This window comes from Misgurnus anguillicaudatus, chromosome 5 (assembly GCF_027580225.2).
Source record: "Misgurnus anguillicaudatus chromosome 5, ASM2758022v2, whole genome shotgun sequence".
NCBI lineage: Eukaryota > Metazoa > Chordata > Actinopteri > Cypriniformes > Cobitidae > Misgurnus > Misgurnus anguillicaudatus.
In genome coordinates, this window is record NC_073341.2 from 9,764,524 (window position 1) to 9,779,541 (window position 15,018).

General features: G+C 38.7%; 1 protein-coding gene across 2 annotated transcripts in view; it reads left to right on the plus strand.

Annotated features, from left to right (window-relative positions):
• Window positions 1-8,580, plus strand: part of LOC129413921 (dynamin-1-like protein) — a 35,453-nt gene extending 26,873 nt beyond the window's left edge. For both annotated transcript variants that reach the window (XM_055167756.2, XM_055167757.2), the window contains 6 exons: window positions 1,593-1,682; window positions 3,714-3,812; window positions 3,889-4,002; window positions 4,102-4,211; window positions 4,302-4,461; window positions 7,480-8,580. In XM_055167756.2, the coding sequence (XP_055023731.2) occupies window positions 1,593-1,682; window positions 3,714-3,812; window positions 3,889-4,002; window positions 4,102-4,211; window positions 4,302-4,461; window positions 7,480-7,536 (630 nt within the window). In that variant the 3' untranslated portion in view covers window positions 7,537-8,580. The remainder of the gene's footprint in view (window positions 1-1,592; window positions 1,683-3,713; window positions 3,813-3,888; window positions 4,003-4,101; window positions 4,212-4,301; window positions 4,462-7,479) is intronic.
• The last annotated feature ends 6,438 nt before the right edge of the window (window positions 8,581-15,018 follow it).

The window sequence follows — 15,018 nt, forward strand, 5'->3', positions numbered from 1 at the left end:
CACCCACTGATCTGTAATAGGTCTTTAGGTCCCACCCATAGACCCCATCTTGGAAAAATGAGGAATGAGTGTCTGTTGTCTTTCACCCTAAACAAAGATACAGCAGTTTCTTCTTTCAATGACGCAAAATGATGATTTTTACATTATTGAAAGAAGGAAGTGCAACACTGAAATCTGTATTTCTCCCGTCTCAGGGGAAACTGAGGGAATAATGCACGACCATTTAAAAACATGACTGGGGTTCTAACGATACAAAGCTTAATGCAAATCGGTGAAGTGTCCCTTTAAATTTACCTCTATACATATCTATACATCTTTTCAAAATTTTGCATTGTTGCAAAGCAGCTTTACAGAATATACACCTTAGTATACTGACCTACAAAGGCAAAAGGCCGTAATTTTTTTAAATAAAAAATGAGTTGCTATTTTGGTGACATTTAAGAGCTCCTTTATCATGTGGATGAGTATCTTTAGTAAATTTCGTTGTTGTTGTTTTTTTTTTTTTTTAAAGAAAATAGCTATGAAGAAGAAAATAAGTGCAGCTAAAAGTCACTAAAAAGTCTAAACTTAAAGTATTTTTTCTCAGTTCCACAGCGAGTTACGGTCTTTTGTCTTTGTTTAGCTGTATCAGCTGATGTTGTCTTTATCATATATGGGGCCTGCATCAAAAACTTTGTATTTTTTCTTCTGTGCACAGCATTTAGTTTGACAATTACAAGCTGCACTGCTAGTACTGTAAATGTATAACTTACCTACCCAATCGTAACTAAATGCAGTCCAGTCTCCATTTTCAGAGTATGTCTTGTTTTATTTACTGTTGGTGACAAGGTTACCAAAACCACCGTCATTTGCTCTGCATCTAATTTGCATTTGTTTGTTTTTCTTTTTTTTTGCAATATTGTTTTATTAGCCTTACAAAAAAGTATGATCTGAGCTGTACTTGCATTAGATTTTTATAATTTTATTCAGCAAATGACTATTAAACAATAAAACATTTGCTATTGTACCTCTTTTAGTTCAATATGTCTACCTGATGAATATCATGAGACCAAAACGTTGTTGATCAATAAATATTTTGGAGGATTTATTTTGTGGGAGCTTTGTTTTGTTCTTTGATTTAATATGTAAAATTTGTTGTTAGTTTTTTCTAAAAATACCTTTCGTTTGATGGTTTTGGTGTCGATTTTTGCGAGGAGCTTTGTGATGTACACACACACACACACACACACACGCACGCACGCACGCACGCACATGTATACACACACACACACAGGGTCAGCAGAAGCTACATTAAAATTCAGCACCTCATCCAGGTCTTATCTCTTCTTACCTGCTGCCTACACTGTGTACGTTTGTGTTATGATATATTTTTCCGGTTTACTCATATATTATATACATAAATTTAATGTCAAGAAGTGACCCAGAGGCAACGCGATGAACAGTGATTCTCATAATCTTCTTTTAGGGTTGATTGAATATTATGCAGATAGGTAACAGTGAGCAGTCTTTCACACGGACAGTGTAAATGACCTTTTAAATAATGGATGACTAACTTAATGTATATATGTATTTGTGTTTGTTTATGTCCGAAGGAGCTTTTGAGGTTCCCCAAACTGCATGATTCAATAGTGGAGGTGGTGACCGGTTTGCTCAGAAAACGCCTGCCAATAACCAATGAGATGGTGAGAGCACTGACTTGTTTATAAGCATGACTAGATATATTGAGACCGTCAACAAATTAAAACAATATAATGTTATCCTAAATTTGGAATATAACAAAATGTATCTGTTAAATATTCCTGGTGTATTAATCATTTTTAAGGGATAAAATGTGATATATTTGCCCATTGTAGCAGGTTTCTGCTTTTTCTAGAAGCCGCACCCAATTTTCAATTTCTGAACGTTGAGCTATTTCTTTCACGCATAGCACGCTGAACTCAGCAGAAAAAGTGTTGAAAATGCACCACAAGTTTTTATTTTGCAATATTTGCAGTGACAGATGGAAACAAACAAAATGTTCTGTGGTTTGTGTTTCATTTTGTAAAGTAATTTGTGTTTCGATTAGGGCTGTCAAAAGATTAATCTCGATTAATTAATCTTACATACATTTGTTTTTGCATAATATGTGTGTGAGCATACATGCATGTATGTATGTATTTAAGAAACATTTACATGTGTGTATATATTTTAGATTGTGATATATTTTATATTATATATAAATAAAAAAAACATAACATTTTTCTTAAAGGGGACATATCATGAAAATCTGACTTTTTCCATGTTTAAGTGCTATAATTGGGTCCCCAGTGCTTCTATCAACCTAGAAAATGTGAAAGAGATCAACCCAGTAACTTAGTTTTGGTAAACCATTCTCTGCAAGCATCTGAAAAAATAGCTCATTTGGAATAGGAATGTGGCTTCCCTTGTGATGTCAGAAGGGGATAATGGCGCCCCTTAATCTGCACTATCCAACCACGCACTGCCATTTAGTGCATAGATCAGCTCATTTGCATTTTAAAGGACACACCCAAAAACGGCACATTTTTGCTGACACCTACAAAGTGACAATTTTAACATGTTATAATAAATTATCTATATGATATTTTGAGCTTAAAGGAACAGTATGTAAGAAATGTTTATCAATTAATCATAAAATGGCCCTGATATGTCACTAGACATTAAGAAATCCTTTTCATTTCAAATACTTATATCAGTGATAACAGTGGTCCGGCCAGGATATTGTCATTTAAAAAGTGGAGTTGCAGCCCTCAACTGATGTTTATGTTGTCATTTTGTGTATTGGCCACCAGTTGTGTGATTGCAGTACCAGTTTTAGCCACAAGTTTTCTTATTGCAGTACCAGTTTTGGCCACAATGCTACATACTGTTCCTTTAAATTTCACATACGTACTCTGAGGACACCAAAGATTTTATTGACATCTTAAAAAGTCTTGTTAAATGTCCCCTTTAAATTTATACATAATAATTACACCCAATACACACACAAATATATTATGCAAACACAAACTTTATTTTGTATGCGATTAATCTCGATTACTCTTTTGACAGCCCTAGTTTGATATCCATTCTTACTTCAATCAGACTTCATAATGATTATGCTTACAAATCTTCCACTCCCAACAACATTGTATTTCTGGCAGGTGATCCCTGAATCTCAGAATTTTTTTTTATCTAAGAAACACAATTTAAATGTATTTCTCTAGTGCTTTTCACAATTTTGCATTGTAGTGAATCAGATTTACAGAGTAAATAAATTTCTAGTACAGGCAGTATTCACATAATCAAAAAGAAGCTTATGAAATATTTATATATAAAAAAAACTAAATCATGAATCATTTTATAAATAATAAATCATTTTATTTTCAGCAGCTTTATACTTTTGCTGTTCTTTTCTGATGCAGTTCATGCTGCAGATGCAGATTGTTTTCTCCAGGCCTAAATAAACAAACGAATAACATGACATACTCATTTTATATATAAAAAAGAGACTCAAACCCACTATGAAACCTGTTAATGTAGCTGATATCCTACATATCTGTGCTAGTTTTATGTACTAAGTAGTTTTTTAATAAGTAGTATAATTTTCATGTTCATCCCATCACGGTTTATTGGCTATTCATCCCCTGCCCCATTCCCATATTTATACATTACCTTTATGTAACACAATACGCTCAAAAACACTTTTCTTCCAGGTTCATAATCTGGTTGCGATTGAGTTGGCGTATATAAACACCAAACATCCCGATTTCACAGACGCTGCCCAGGTCTCTGCATCCGTCAACAGCCAGCAGGTACTGAAACTCGACTTTTTCTCCATTTCTCCCAATCCAAACGTGATAAGCATTTGTAATAATCTCTCTTTTACAGGTGGAGACTGGCGATGCAGGGAAGCAACGGAAAAATGACAAGATTCCTTTGGAAGAGAAAGGCCCTGTGTCCGGGTTCGGAAGCCCAAGCAAAGCCATTAACCTGTTGGACACAGTAACTATCTTATGCTATCTTATTACCACAGTAAGAAAAAAGCCAGAACATTGGGAAAAAAACGTAAAAGATTTAAAGGCGTTTGAAATGTTTCTATAGGCTGTGCCAGTGTCTCGCAAACTGACCTCCCGTGAGCAGAGGGACTGTGAGGTCATTCAGAGACTCATCAAGTGCTACTTCCTGATTGTACGGAAGAGCATTCAGGACAGGTCAGCTTCATGGTGCATGTATGTGTAAGAGACAAATACATTGGGTGGATGGGAGCCATTTTACATTTGACTTTTTTCTGCTGTATGTAGCGTGCCAAAGACTGTGATGCATTTCCTGGTGAATTTTGTGAAAGAGCATTTGCAAAGTGAGCTGGTTGGGCAACTCTACAAACAGCCTTTGCTGCAGGAACTCCTCATTGAGTCTCAGGAGACAGCCCAACAGCGCACGGAGGTCGCACAGATGCTGGAGGTACGTTTGCTTATGTCTGAAATGAAAGTTTGAAGAAATTTGCTTTTAGCTGCCGAACAACTGCATCTCACAAATTGGCAATAGTATAGAGTGCCGCAGGGATGACGTATTTTTGTAGCCTAACCTGGAAGTTAGCGTGACACTGGTTCTCTCCTCAGAAAGCCCATTCATTTTTTTCCATAGACTTTTGGATTATCGCACAAAATAAGCTCTGTGATTAACAAAACTTTGACACTTACACGTTTTGTCCAACAAGTTATTCTTCATAGATGAACACAACTTTTATGAATTTTGAAGTCAAAATTCGGCTTTGTACATTTCCACTAAATGCATTTACACTTCGGTTTTATACCCTTATGGCTACCCCTCACCCCTTTTCCTTGCCCCTTGAAACAGAGTGGAAAGGGGAAGGGTTAAAAATATTTTTCTAAGAAATGGGACACCATCACTACACTGTCATACGACATCATATGTCCTATGTCAAAGTAGATGCAATGTTTATCACAAACTTAAAAGATGCGGCCTTTACCTGTAGTCATATAAGTTTAGTTACAGCCTGAAGAGTAGCCTTGGACTTTTTCGCCAAAACCAGCACGCCACACACCCAATTGTGTATCTGTCGCATTCGGTCAGGGAGAACCGGCACGCAATCATATGGGGGAACAGGGACACGTTCGGTCAGGGGGATACGGCACGCAATCATAAGGGGGAACAGGGACACGTTCGGTCAGGGGAACCGGCACGCAATCAGATGGAGGAACAGGGACATGTTCGGTCAGGGGGATATGGCACGCAATCATATGGGGGAACAGGGACACGTTCGGTCAGGGGGAACCGGCACGCAGTCATATGGGGGAACAGGGACATGTTCGGTCAGGGGGATACGGCACGCAATCAGATGGGGGAACAGGGACATGTTCGGTCAGAGGGAACCGGCACGCAATCAGATGGAGGAACAGGGACATGTTCGGTCAGGGGGATACGGCACGCAATCATATGGGGGAACAGGGACACGTTCGGTCAGGGGGAACCGGCACGCAATCAGATGGAGGAACAGGGACATGTTCGGTCAGGGGGAACCGGCACGCAGTCATATGGGGGAACAGGGACATGTTCGGTCAGGGGGATACGGCACGCAGTCATATGGGGGAACAGGGACACGTTTGGTCAGGGGGAACCGGCACGGAGTCATATGGGGGAACAGGGACATGTTCGGTCAGGGGGATACGGCATGCAATCAGATGGGGGAACAGGGACATGTTCGGTCAGGGGGAACCGGCACGCAATCAGATGGAGGAACAGGGACATGTTCGGTCAGGGGGATATGGCACGCAATCATATGGGGGAACAGGGACATGTCGGTCAGGGGGAACCGGCACGCAATCAGATGGGGGAACAGGGACACGTTCTGTCAGAGGAACCGGCACGCAATCAGATGGAGGAACAGGGACATGTTCGGTCAGAGGGAACCGGCACGCAGTCATATGGGGGAACAGGGACATGTTCGGTCAGGGGGATACGGCACGCAATCAGATGGAGGAACAGGGACACGTTCGGTCAGGGGGAAACGGCACGCAGTCATATGGGGGAACAGTGACATGTTCGGTCAGGGGGAACCGGCACGCAATCAGATGGAGGAACAGGGACATGTTCGGTCAGGGGGATATGGCATGCAATCAGATGGAGGAACAGGGACATGTTCAGTCAGGGGGATACGGCACGCAATCATATGGGGGAACAGGGACATGTTCGGTCAGGGGGAAACGGCACGCAATCAGATGGAGGAACAGGGACATGTTCGGTCAGGGGGATATGGCACGCAATCATATGGGGGAACAGGGACACGTTCGGTCAGGGGGAACCGGCACGCAATCAGATGGGGGAACAGGGACACATTCGGTCAGGGGGGTACGGCACGCAATCAGATGGGGGAACAGGAACATGTTCGGTCAGGGGGATACGGCACGCAATCAGTTTGGGTAACAGGGACACGTCCGGTCAGGGGGAACTGGGACGTGGTCAGACCGGGGCAAACTGGACGAGATCAGACTGGGGGAACCTGGACGCGTTCAGACCGGGTGACCTGGACATGATCAGACCAGGAAAACCGGGACGCGATCAGAGCGGGGCAAACTAGACACGATCAGGCAGGGGGAACCTGGACACATTCAGACCAGGGGACCTGGATGTGATCAGATGGGGGAACAGGGACACATTCAGTCAGCGGGAACCAGGATGCGCTCGGTCATGGGGAACCGGGAAGCGATCAGACGGGGGAAAACTGGACAAGATCAGACTGGGGGAACCTGGACACTATCAGACAAGGGCAAACTGGACGCAATCAGACTGGGGGAACCTGGATACGTTCAGACCGGGGGACCTGGATGTGATCAGACCAGGGGAACAGGGACACGTTTGGTCAGGGGGAAGCAGGACGCCTTCGATCATGGGGAACCGTGATGCAATCAAACCGGGGGGACCGGAAAATAGTTTCTATTTTTAAATCATTGTCGGTTGGGGTTAAATTTGGGGTTTGAGTTAGGATGTAATTTTATGTATTGATTTCTACAAGTTTTTCTTCCAAACTATTTTCGCTTGGGGTTGGGGTTAGAAATGGGGTTTGGGTTAGAATGTCAGAAATTTAACAAAAAATCATTCTAACCCCAACCCCAAATGACAATGGTAAAAAAATAGGGGAAAAAATGAGAAAACAAAACATAAAATGACACGAAAAAGAAAGTTGTGCTAGGGACATGAACAACTTTTTATAGAAATTTGTGTTAAGTGTCACAAAAATGACATTTGTGCTTAATAACGTGAACTTTTTTTAAAATAAAATTAATAAAATATTTTGTGACTATACCACGACTTGCCTTGAGATTGGGTTGATACATGACAATCCTATATTGTACACGATGCGTAACAAACCTACATGCATGTGCTGTATAATGAATAGATATTCAGTTTGATTATTGTGCCCATGCACACTATTTGACCTGCCATTCTGTCTCATTTTAGGCGCTCAAGAAAGCCAGCAACATTATCTCAGAGATTCGAGAGACTCATCTTTTGTAGCCAAACGTTCTCATGAATATTACGTCCAGGAAAGTGTTTACATGTCTATGTGTGTGAGTGAGTATGATACAGGTCAAATACATTATATCACTCTATATAAGACATCCAATGCCTCTGCCAACAAGAACATGCATGAAAATGTGTACAGTTTTTCAACTTGGCAATATTTCTACTGTATATGCACAGTATTTAATTATGTGTTTGACAGACGTCTGTGCTTATGTGTTTGTACACTGTAGGTCAACATATAGTAAACATATCAAAGTCCCTGTCGCTTTCTTCAGCTTTATAATAGTTTGTCCACAGGTGAGCATTGCATCAAATACTTTAGAATTTAACATTGTTACATTTAGGAATATCTAAATATTCATAAATCCAAATAACTGATTAAAGGAATTGTTATAGGAAGACCAAACAACTGAATATTTTGTCATCTTACACTCGCACTTAAAGATTGTTTACATAATGTTGATATTTAAATCATTGATATTTAATTCATTGATAACGGGTACGTTTTGAATGACTTGAGGGGGATATAATCGTTCATTTTTATTTGACTAAATATGATGTGCCAATTAATTTTTCATGCATTTTGGCAAGGTTTTACATTGCACAGGAACTTAGTAATATAATTTCACATAGCCATTATAGGCTAAAACCTAAATCTTAACTAGCTTTATTTAAGCTAAAGACAAACAGATGAATACAGTCTATTATTATGTTACACTTTGGATCATTAGTAGTGATAACTTGTGACTGACGTCTAGAAATGATGATGCAGAGTAAAACGCTGTAGAACAAAGAGCTTTGTGCTTTGCTGTGCTTCAAATCACACTCGGAGGTGCCTGAGACTTGACTGCCATGTAATATTTATGCTTGTATGAATAATTATTGTGAGAGTAAATAGGCCAGTATCAGAGAAGGTCAAATGAGGAACAAAGACTTGAGAACGGTCCATGCGAATCGCTGCCGAAAGCACTGAACACCTAGAAGAGTTGCCAAGTGTTCAGTGTCAGAAATTAAAACTTGGTGCACAAATGAAAGGGGACTATTTGTCTTTCCGGTTGAATAGCCAGTTATAACTAGTGTGTGTTTATGTCAGGTGCAGGGCGTGCAACTTTAATTTATTTATTTCTTTTTTTTTGGTGGGTTTTGTAACGGGGGGTACATGCATAGATGTGGTGATGCAGAAAGCAGAGAGGGGTTTGTCATCACCCAAAATGAAGAATGGGTTTAAGTAGTTGACACAACCAGGCACAGTCTAAGTATTTTGTCCACATTGAAAGTGTGAATGCAGTAGTATGCGACAAAATCAGCCAATTAGAAGATATTTGATGTTTACTATAGATGGTTTCATCGGATGCACGTGCGGTGACGCGATGCGCGTCTGGTCCGAACTTTACTTCCGGTTTAAGTTTGTTTAATGGTCTGACTAGTCTGAACTCTTGAACAAATACCTCATAGAAAATAACAGATGTTTTGGTTTCCTAGGTAATCTACATGTTGTTTATTTTGCTTGTTATATAAATAAACTACGTTTAAAGTACTTTGTTGTTATTTATTCTTAGCGGAGTTTACCGGAAGTTACGTGTTGACCACGAAAGCCGCTTGTTTTATGTTGTTACTGCTGAAACCGTCTATACAGTTATGCAACTGAGTTTTTGACCAATGAGATTCCACTACAGGCGGACATGACTGAACAATCGACAAAATGTTGCGGTTAATCTTGCAGCAAGTTGGGAAAATCAAATTAAACCACGTAGCCTACTGTTTGTCGCTAGTAGAAGTTCATTGCTGGTTGAGCAAAGGTTAAATTAACTGTGCATGATTGTCAGACTGTCAATACGACTAACTGGATGGAGTATCTTGGTGCCTGGTTAGAAAGGTACGGCTTTAATTATTCACCCATTAGCAATTAAAACGGATAGATTAGAAAGCGATAGAAAATCTAAAGAACAAAAAATGATGAGTAAAAATATTACCTTTGTGAGTGGTATTATAAGCATGTATTTTTATGGACCTAAAAGTTGTCTTTTTCTTTGAATCAGTAATGCGTCATAAAAAAAGGCCAGAACAAAATCATCTTTTTAAGCCATTACATAAAAAATAATGATATTTTGCATAAATTAAACAGATTTTGGGAACCAGTATTTTTGTTTATTGTGAAACATTAGCACCCCCTCTTCCATTCTTATTATTGTCATAAGTGATCAGTGTCAGTATTTTCTTTTTTAAATCAGCAATTAAAGCCACAATATGTAGGATTTTCACCACTAGAGGTCGCTATTTCACAATAACACAATAACAAAGGCCAAGCTTAAAGGCGCTCTAAGCGAATTGACGCGTTTTAGACCATAAAACATTTTTTGTTAGATACAGCAAACATCTCCTCACTATCTGCTTGCTGACTGTCCGCTGATCAAACTGTAAAAAAACGCGATCTCTGTAGACAGCTCAGGCTCGACAAACGGCAATATCAACATAGTGGCCAAACCTAGCACAACAAAACGTAACAAAGTGTTCCAGCCAATAAACGACAAGAAGGATTTGGAGGTGGGGGTTGGGCGCGTTCATGAAAGCACGGATGGGAGAGGGAGGCGGAGGCGTTAGCTACGCTCCGTTTGTTTGAAAACAGTTCAAACATCAACAGGAAGTGACGTTGCACATTATTCGCTTAGAGAGCCTTTAATGACGTCATGAAGGAAAGTTGAACGATCTCATCCAGAGACGTATAATGTTCATGGATGAGGTAATGAATTAATCATAGGCTGAGTTTAGGGTTCCACAGGGGGTCACTGCCCCCCCTGAACAGAGACACTTCATTAATAGCTCAGGCAAAATAATAGGAATTCATATTTTATTTGTCTAATCTTGATATTTTTTAGGTAAACTAAGTTACTTAAGGCTAAAATAGTTTTAAAACCATATTTAAAAACCACGAAGCTGCCCTCAAGCACAAATGTGAAACTGTACGTTTGATCACATTATTTTAAGCCATCGTAATAAATTAGCTGCAAGGCACAACAGCTGCGTGTAGATGCTGTATAACCGTCACTTCTGCACTTGTCCACACGTGTTGCCATAGTTTCTACAACTGGAATCTGATGATAGCGCAGATATTAAGTCACTAAAAGGCCGACAATTACAAGGGAGACAAGGGACGAGGCGTTATTTAAAAATAGTAATTTCTCTGGATTTACAAATCCGTGCAAACTTTTGAGATGTAGGTACAAAACTCCATGAAATATATCACACTGTGCAATTGTTTTTGGATATTTTATTACAAGAAATCTTACATGTTGTGGCTTTAAAGGTAAACTAAATGCTTTCATCTTATGTTTCATTGTGCAAAGTGATCTAATGGCCTTTATTTGAAGTAAACTTTATGGAATATGTTTATATTATTATTTTCTGGTGATTTTGTGATGAAATAGGACATGGTTCTTGACAGATTTTGTGAGATGTACCCATTCACTCTTAAAATCAAAGTTTGATCCCTTTTATCCAAAAGTGACTTCACTACCTGTGTAACATTCTCACTTATTCATATGTTTGGTGATGTATGAAGTATGATCAGAACAACGTGCAAGTAAATGATTTAGCCTTCCTGTTCAGCATGTGATATGTGTACTGTATGTACGTATAAATGAGAGTAATTGTACATGTGGAATTGTTTGAATCATTTTAAATAACATGCGATTTCTTGAAGAATGCCTTTAAGTGTCTGCCTGCCATTTTATTTTGTGATACATGTCAATGTAGCAATCACTGTTTAAGAATATCATTCAAATAAAAATATGAAAATCACTCAGTCTCTGCTTTTCAGTTATTTCGTTTGCAGATCTGCTTTTACCTCAATAGACAGCTTTTTCATCCATGTCTGCTGAAATGAAAAGTACCAAGTAATTTCTTTTACAAAGAATCACACATTTTTATCAGTTGAGTTCCCACTGGCAATAAAATAGGTGCAGAGATGAAGTAACATTTATGCAGAAAATTATTTGAAGCAGAAAAACATTAGTGACTTTTTGAGTTTTACAAAAGAGACTGAGATACTGCCAGACTGAAGAATACACACACACACACACACACACACACATATATATATATATATCAATAATTCAACACTATAATATACTGTTTAGCAGTGGTTCTCAACTTTTTTTCAGGGCCCCCCTAATGTCCACAACAATATTTCAAGCCCCCACTCTCTCAATTCCTAAATATACTAGCTTGGCATGACTAGACAATTTGTTACAAAATATAAATAACCTAACAATAAAAATGTATTTTTGATTTTTTTTAGCTTATTATAACATTTGTTTTGTCAAGAGTTAACTCTTCAATGGCGGGGAAAGAGTTAACACAGTTTAAGAATCATCATGCTAAACATAAGCAAAGTGTAAAAAAAGCAGTTTGATGGAGTATTTCTGGGGCCCAACTCACGCCAGGCTTGTGCACAATTCAGAATTTCAGAATTGGCCTCCATTCAATTCATGATTTGAATTGACTCATCCTACAGGAAGTTGAATTGGAATTGGAATGACAGGAAGTGGAATTAAATTCATGGGAATTCAAAGAAATTCCACAGTCACACAACAGAAAGAATCTCACATAAATTCAGTGTTAGAAAAGTTACTTTGGAAAATTGTTTGGAAAATTATTTTAAATACTTGGTTAAAGTAAAGCATTCTGGGAAATGAAGTCATGTTCCATCTTGTTCCACAAATTACAATTAAAAAAAAATCTAACTTAATTATTTATGTGACTAGAGTTTTTAACATTAATTGCTGGGGGAAAACCTTTCCTGTTAATGTAATCTGTACAAGTAATTCAAACTAATATAATTTTTAGAATATGTAATGCAATCATATCTGACATATACTGAAAGCTTCATTTTTAACACTTCACTTACTGTATAATATGTATATTAATTTCTTAGAATTTCTATTGAATTGCAATTCTGCTTCCTTTAATTCAAATTCGAATTGTAGTTATAGATCCTGTTTTTGACATCAATTCAAATTCAAGAATTGAATTGGAATTTAGGAGTCATTCTCAGTTCAATTCTAAATTGTGCACAAGCCAGACTTACGCCTCCTTTTTCTTACAAGTTTCAGAAAGTTTTTTTCAAACATGGGTACCTGTTACATATCAGTGACCCCATATTCCTTTTATGGGCACTTTCCCCAGTAGAGCACCCCCACACGTCAATCAGACTGAGAGCGAGAACGCTCATTAGCATTGTTCCTTCGAGTAGAAGTCACCGGTGCATGCAACAGCTTTGTTTTATATCAAGACTTAACAATAGCACGAAAGAAGAAGTGTGTTTTTGGATTTAAGGAGAAGAAAGCCTTGTTCAGCTTTCCATGTAACCCAGCATTATGGGAACAATGGATGTGTTTTTTTATCCGGGATAGCAGCAGAGTTTTGCGTATGTTTTGTTTAAAGCTGGATTTTGTTAAAATGGGGCGGTCCCAACCAGATCATGAGTCGCAGGCGGTAAGTAAAACTACATCTTAGGGCTGAAACAATTCAACGAGTTACTCGATTAACTCGATTCAAAAAATTCCTCGAGGCAAAAATTCTGCCTCGAAGCCTCGTTAAATTCCTATGACGCGCACTACACGCGCCGATATCTGATTCACACGGACCGTTGTTCAATGTTCAGGAAGCACATCATAGCCCGTGATACATTTTGAATTTAGTTGTCCATAAACGGCAGAGAGAGAACGTCTAAAGTTTGGGATCATTACATTATCATTACATTCAGCATCTGAACCGAAAACATCCACTGCTGTTTCACCAAGCGTCGATGAAACAAGGTAACGTAGCTTCCGCTGATTTTAATCCCATACTGTATTTGTAGCGATGTCGTTATGCGGTTTGACTAGATATGATGTTTAGGTTTGATGTTTTTAGTAGTAAACGTATTCACGTTCAATTGCAGGAGAGTATAGCTTGAAAAAGAACCCCTTCACACACACACGCATGCACTTTACAGGTGTGTGTACCAAAAAACGGCACCACAGTGCAATCATATATGGGCAACTTGTAATCTGACATATTTTGTTCAATGATAATAATCTCTGTTTTATTGGAGTTTAGCATAAGGAAGTTATTCTCTCTCACGCGAGTCAGACCGATCGCGCAATGCATCACATATGCTTAAACTTTTATGTAGCCCTGCAACAATAATTTCAGCATGCATTCACTGTATACAAGCGGGACGTGATGTTGTGATTTTTCGAACGGATTCTTAACCTAAAATGCACCGCAATGCAAGTGATGCAAACCAAATGCAGCGTTCTATTGAAAAGTAATGTATGTATTTCTGCCGTACCAAAATGCAATGAAGCAACTGAACGTCTGACTGGGGTGTCACTCTTCCTCACGCACAGAACGCGTGCACACACACACACAAACACAGGTGCACGTGTGTGCGCACACACACAGGTTGTTACCATAGCAAATAGGCTCACCCCAGAAATTATATATTATTTGTTAGTAGCCTAATGGTAAATGCTGCAGGTGTAGAAATGTACATAAACCAGATATTTACTTTGATGTCAGGGCTAGATTACAGCATGAACCCTGCTGTGCATATTAATAAATTAAAGTGCTTAATTGTTGGCACTGGTACTTATAAACACTATGGGGTGGTTTCCCGGACCAGGATTAGCTTAATCCAAGACTAGGCCTTAGTTTAATTAGGAAATATAACTAGTTTTAACAAACATGCCTTACTAAAAACATTACTTGTGTGCATTTTGAGGTAAAACAAGGGGCACTGATGTATTTTAAGATATGTCAGAGCAAGTTGTTTTCAGTTTGGACAGCCTTTAAAAGTGTTTAAGTCTAGGACTGGTCTAATCCCTGTCCGGGAAACCGCCCCTAAATGGGTTAAAATTGAAATAAATAGGCTTAGTTTTTGGAGCCAAATACCTCTTGTTTTTTTTTAAAATAAAAGCCAAATGCTTGAACATTTTACAGCCACGTCATTTTTGTTATGCATAATTTGTTTTGGTTGTTTAAAAACACACACAAAATTTTTATCCGATTACTTGATTAATCGATCGATTCAGTGCTAGATTAATCGATTACAAAAAGAGTCGATAGCTGCAGCCCTACCAAATGTCTGTTTTTTTTGGCAATCGGTGCATATAATGTAAACGGCACGAACATGTAGTAAATCATAAGTTATCCAGAGATAGTGGGATAATGTTTTGTGTGTGTTGCTTGCTCGTGACTCGGTCCACCCACGGTACACCTCTTGGATTTTGTGCTTTTCTGAAAACATTCGCTTGAGCAGTCTTTTATAAATCTGATCAAATTAACTCATTCCCCGCCAGTCTTTTTTTAAAAAGTTGCCCGCCATAATTTTTTGTGATTTTCACAAAAGTTTCACAAAATGCCTTCCAGGAAAATTTTCTTCTAGATATATAAACATATAAATATATGAAAGAACAGACCCTCTGCTTT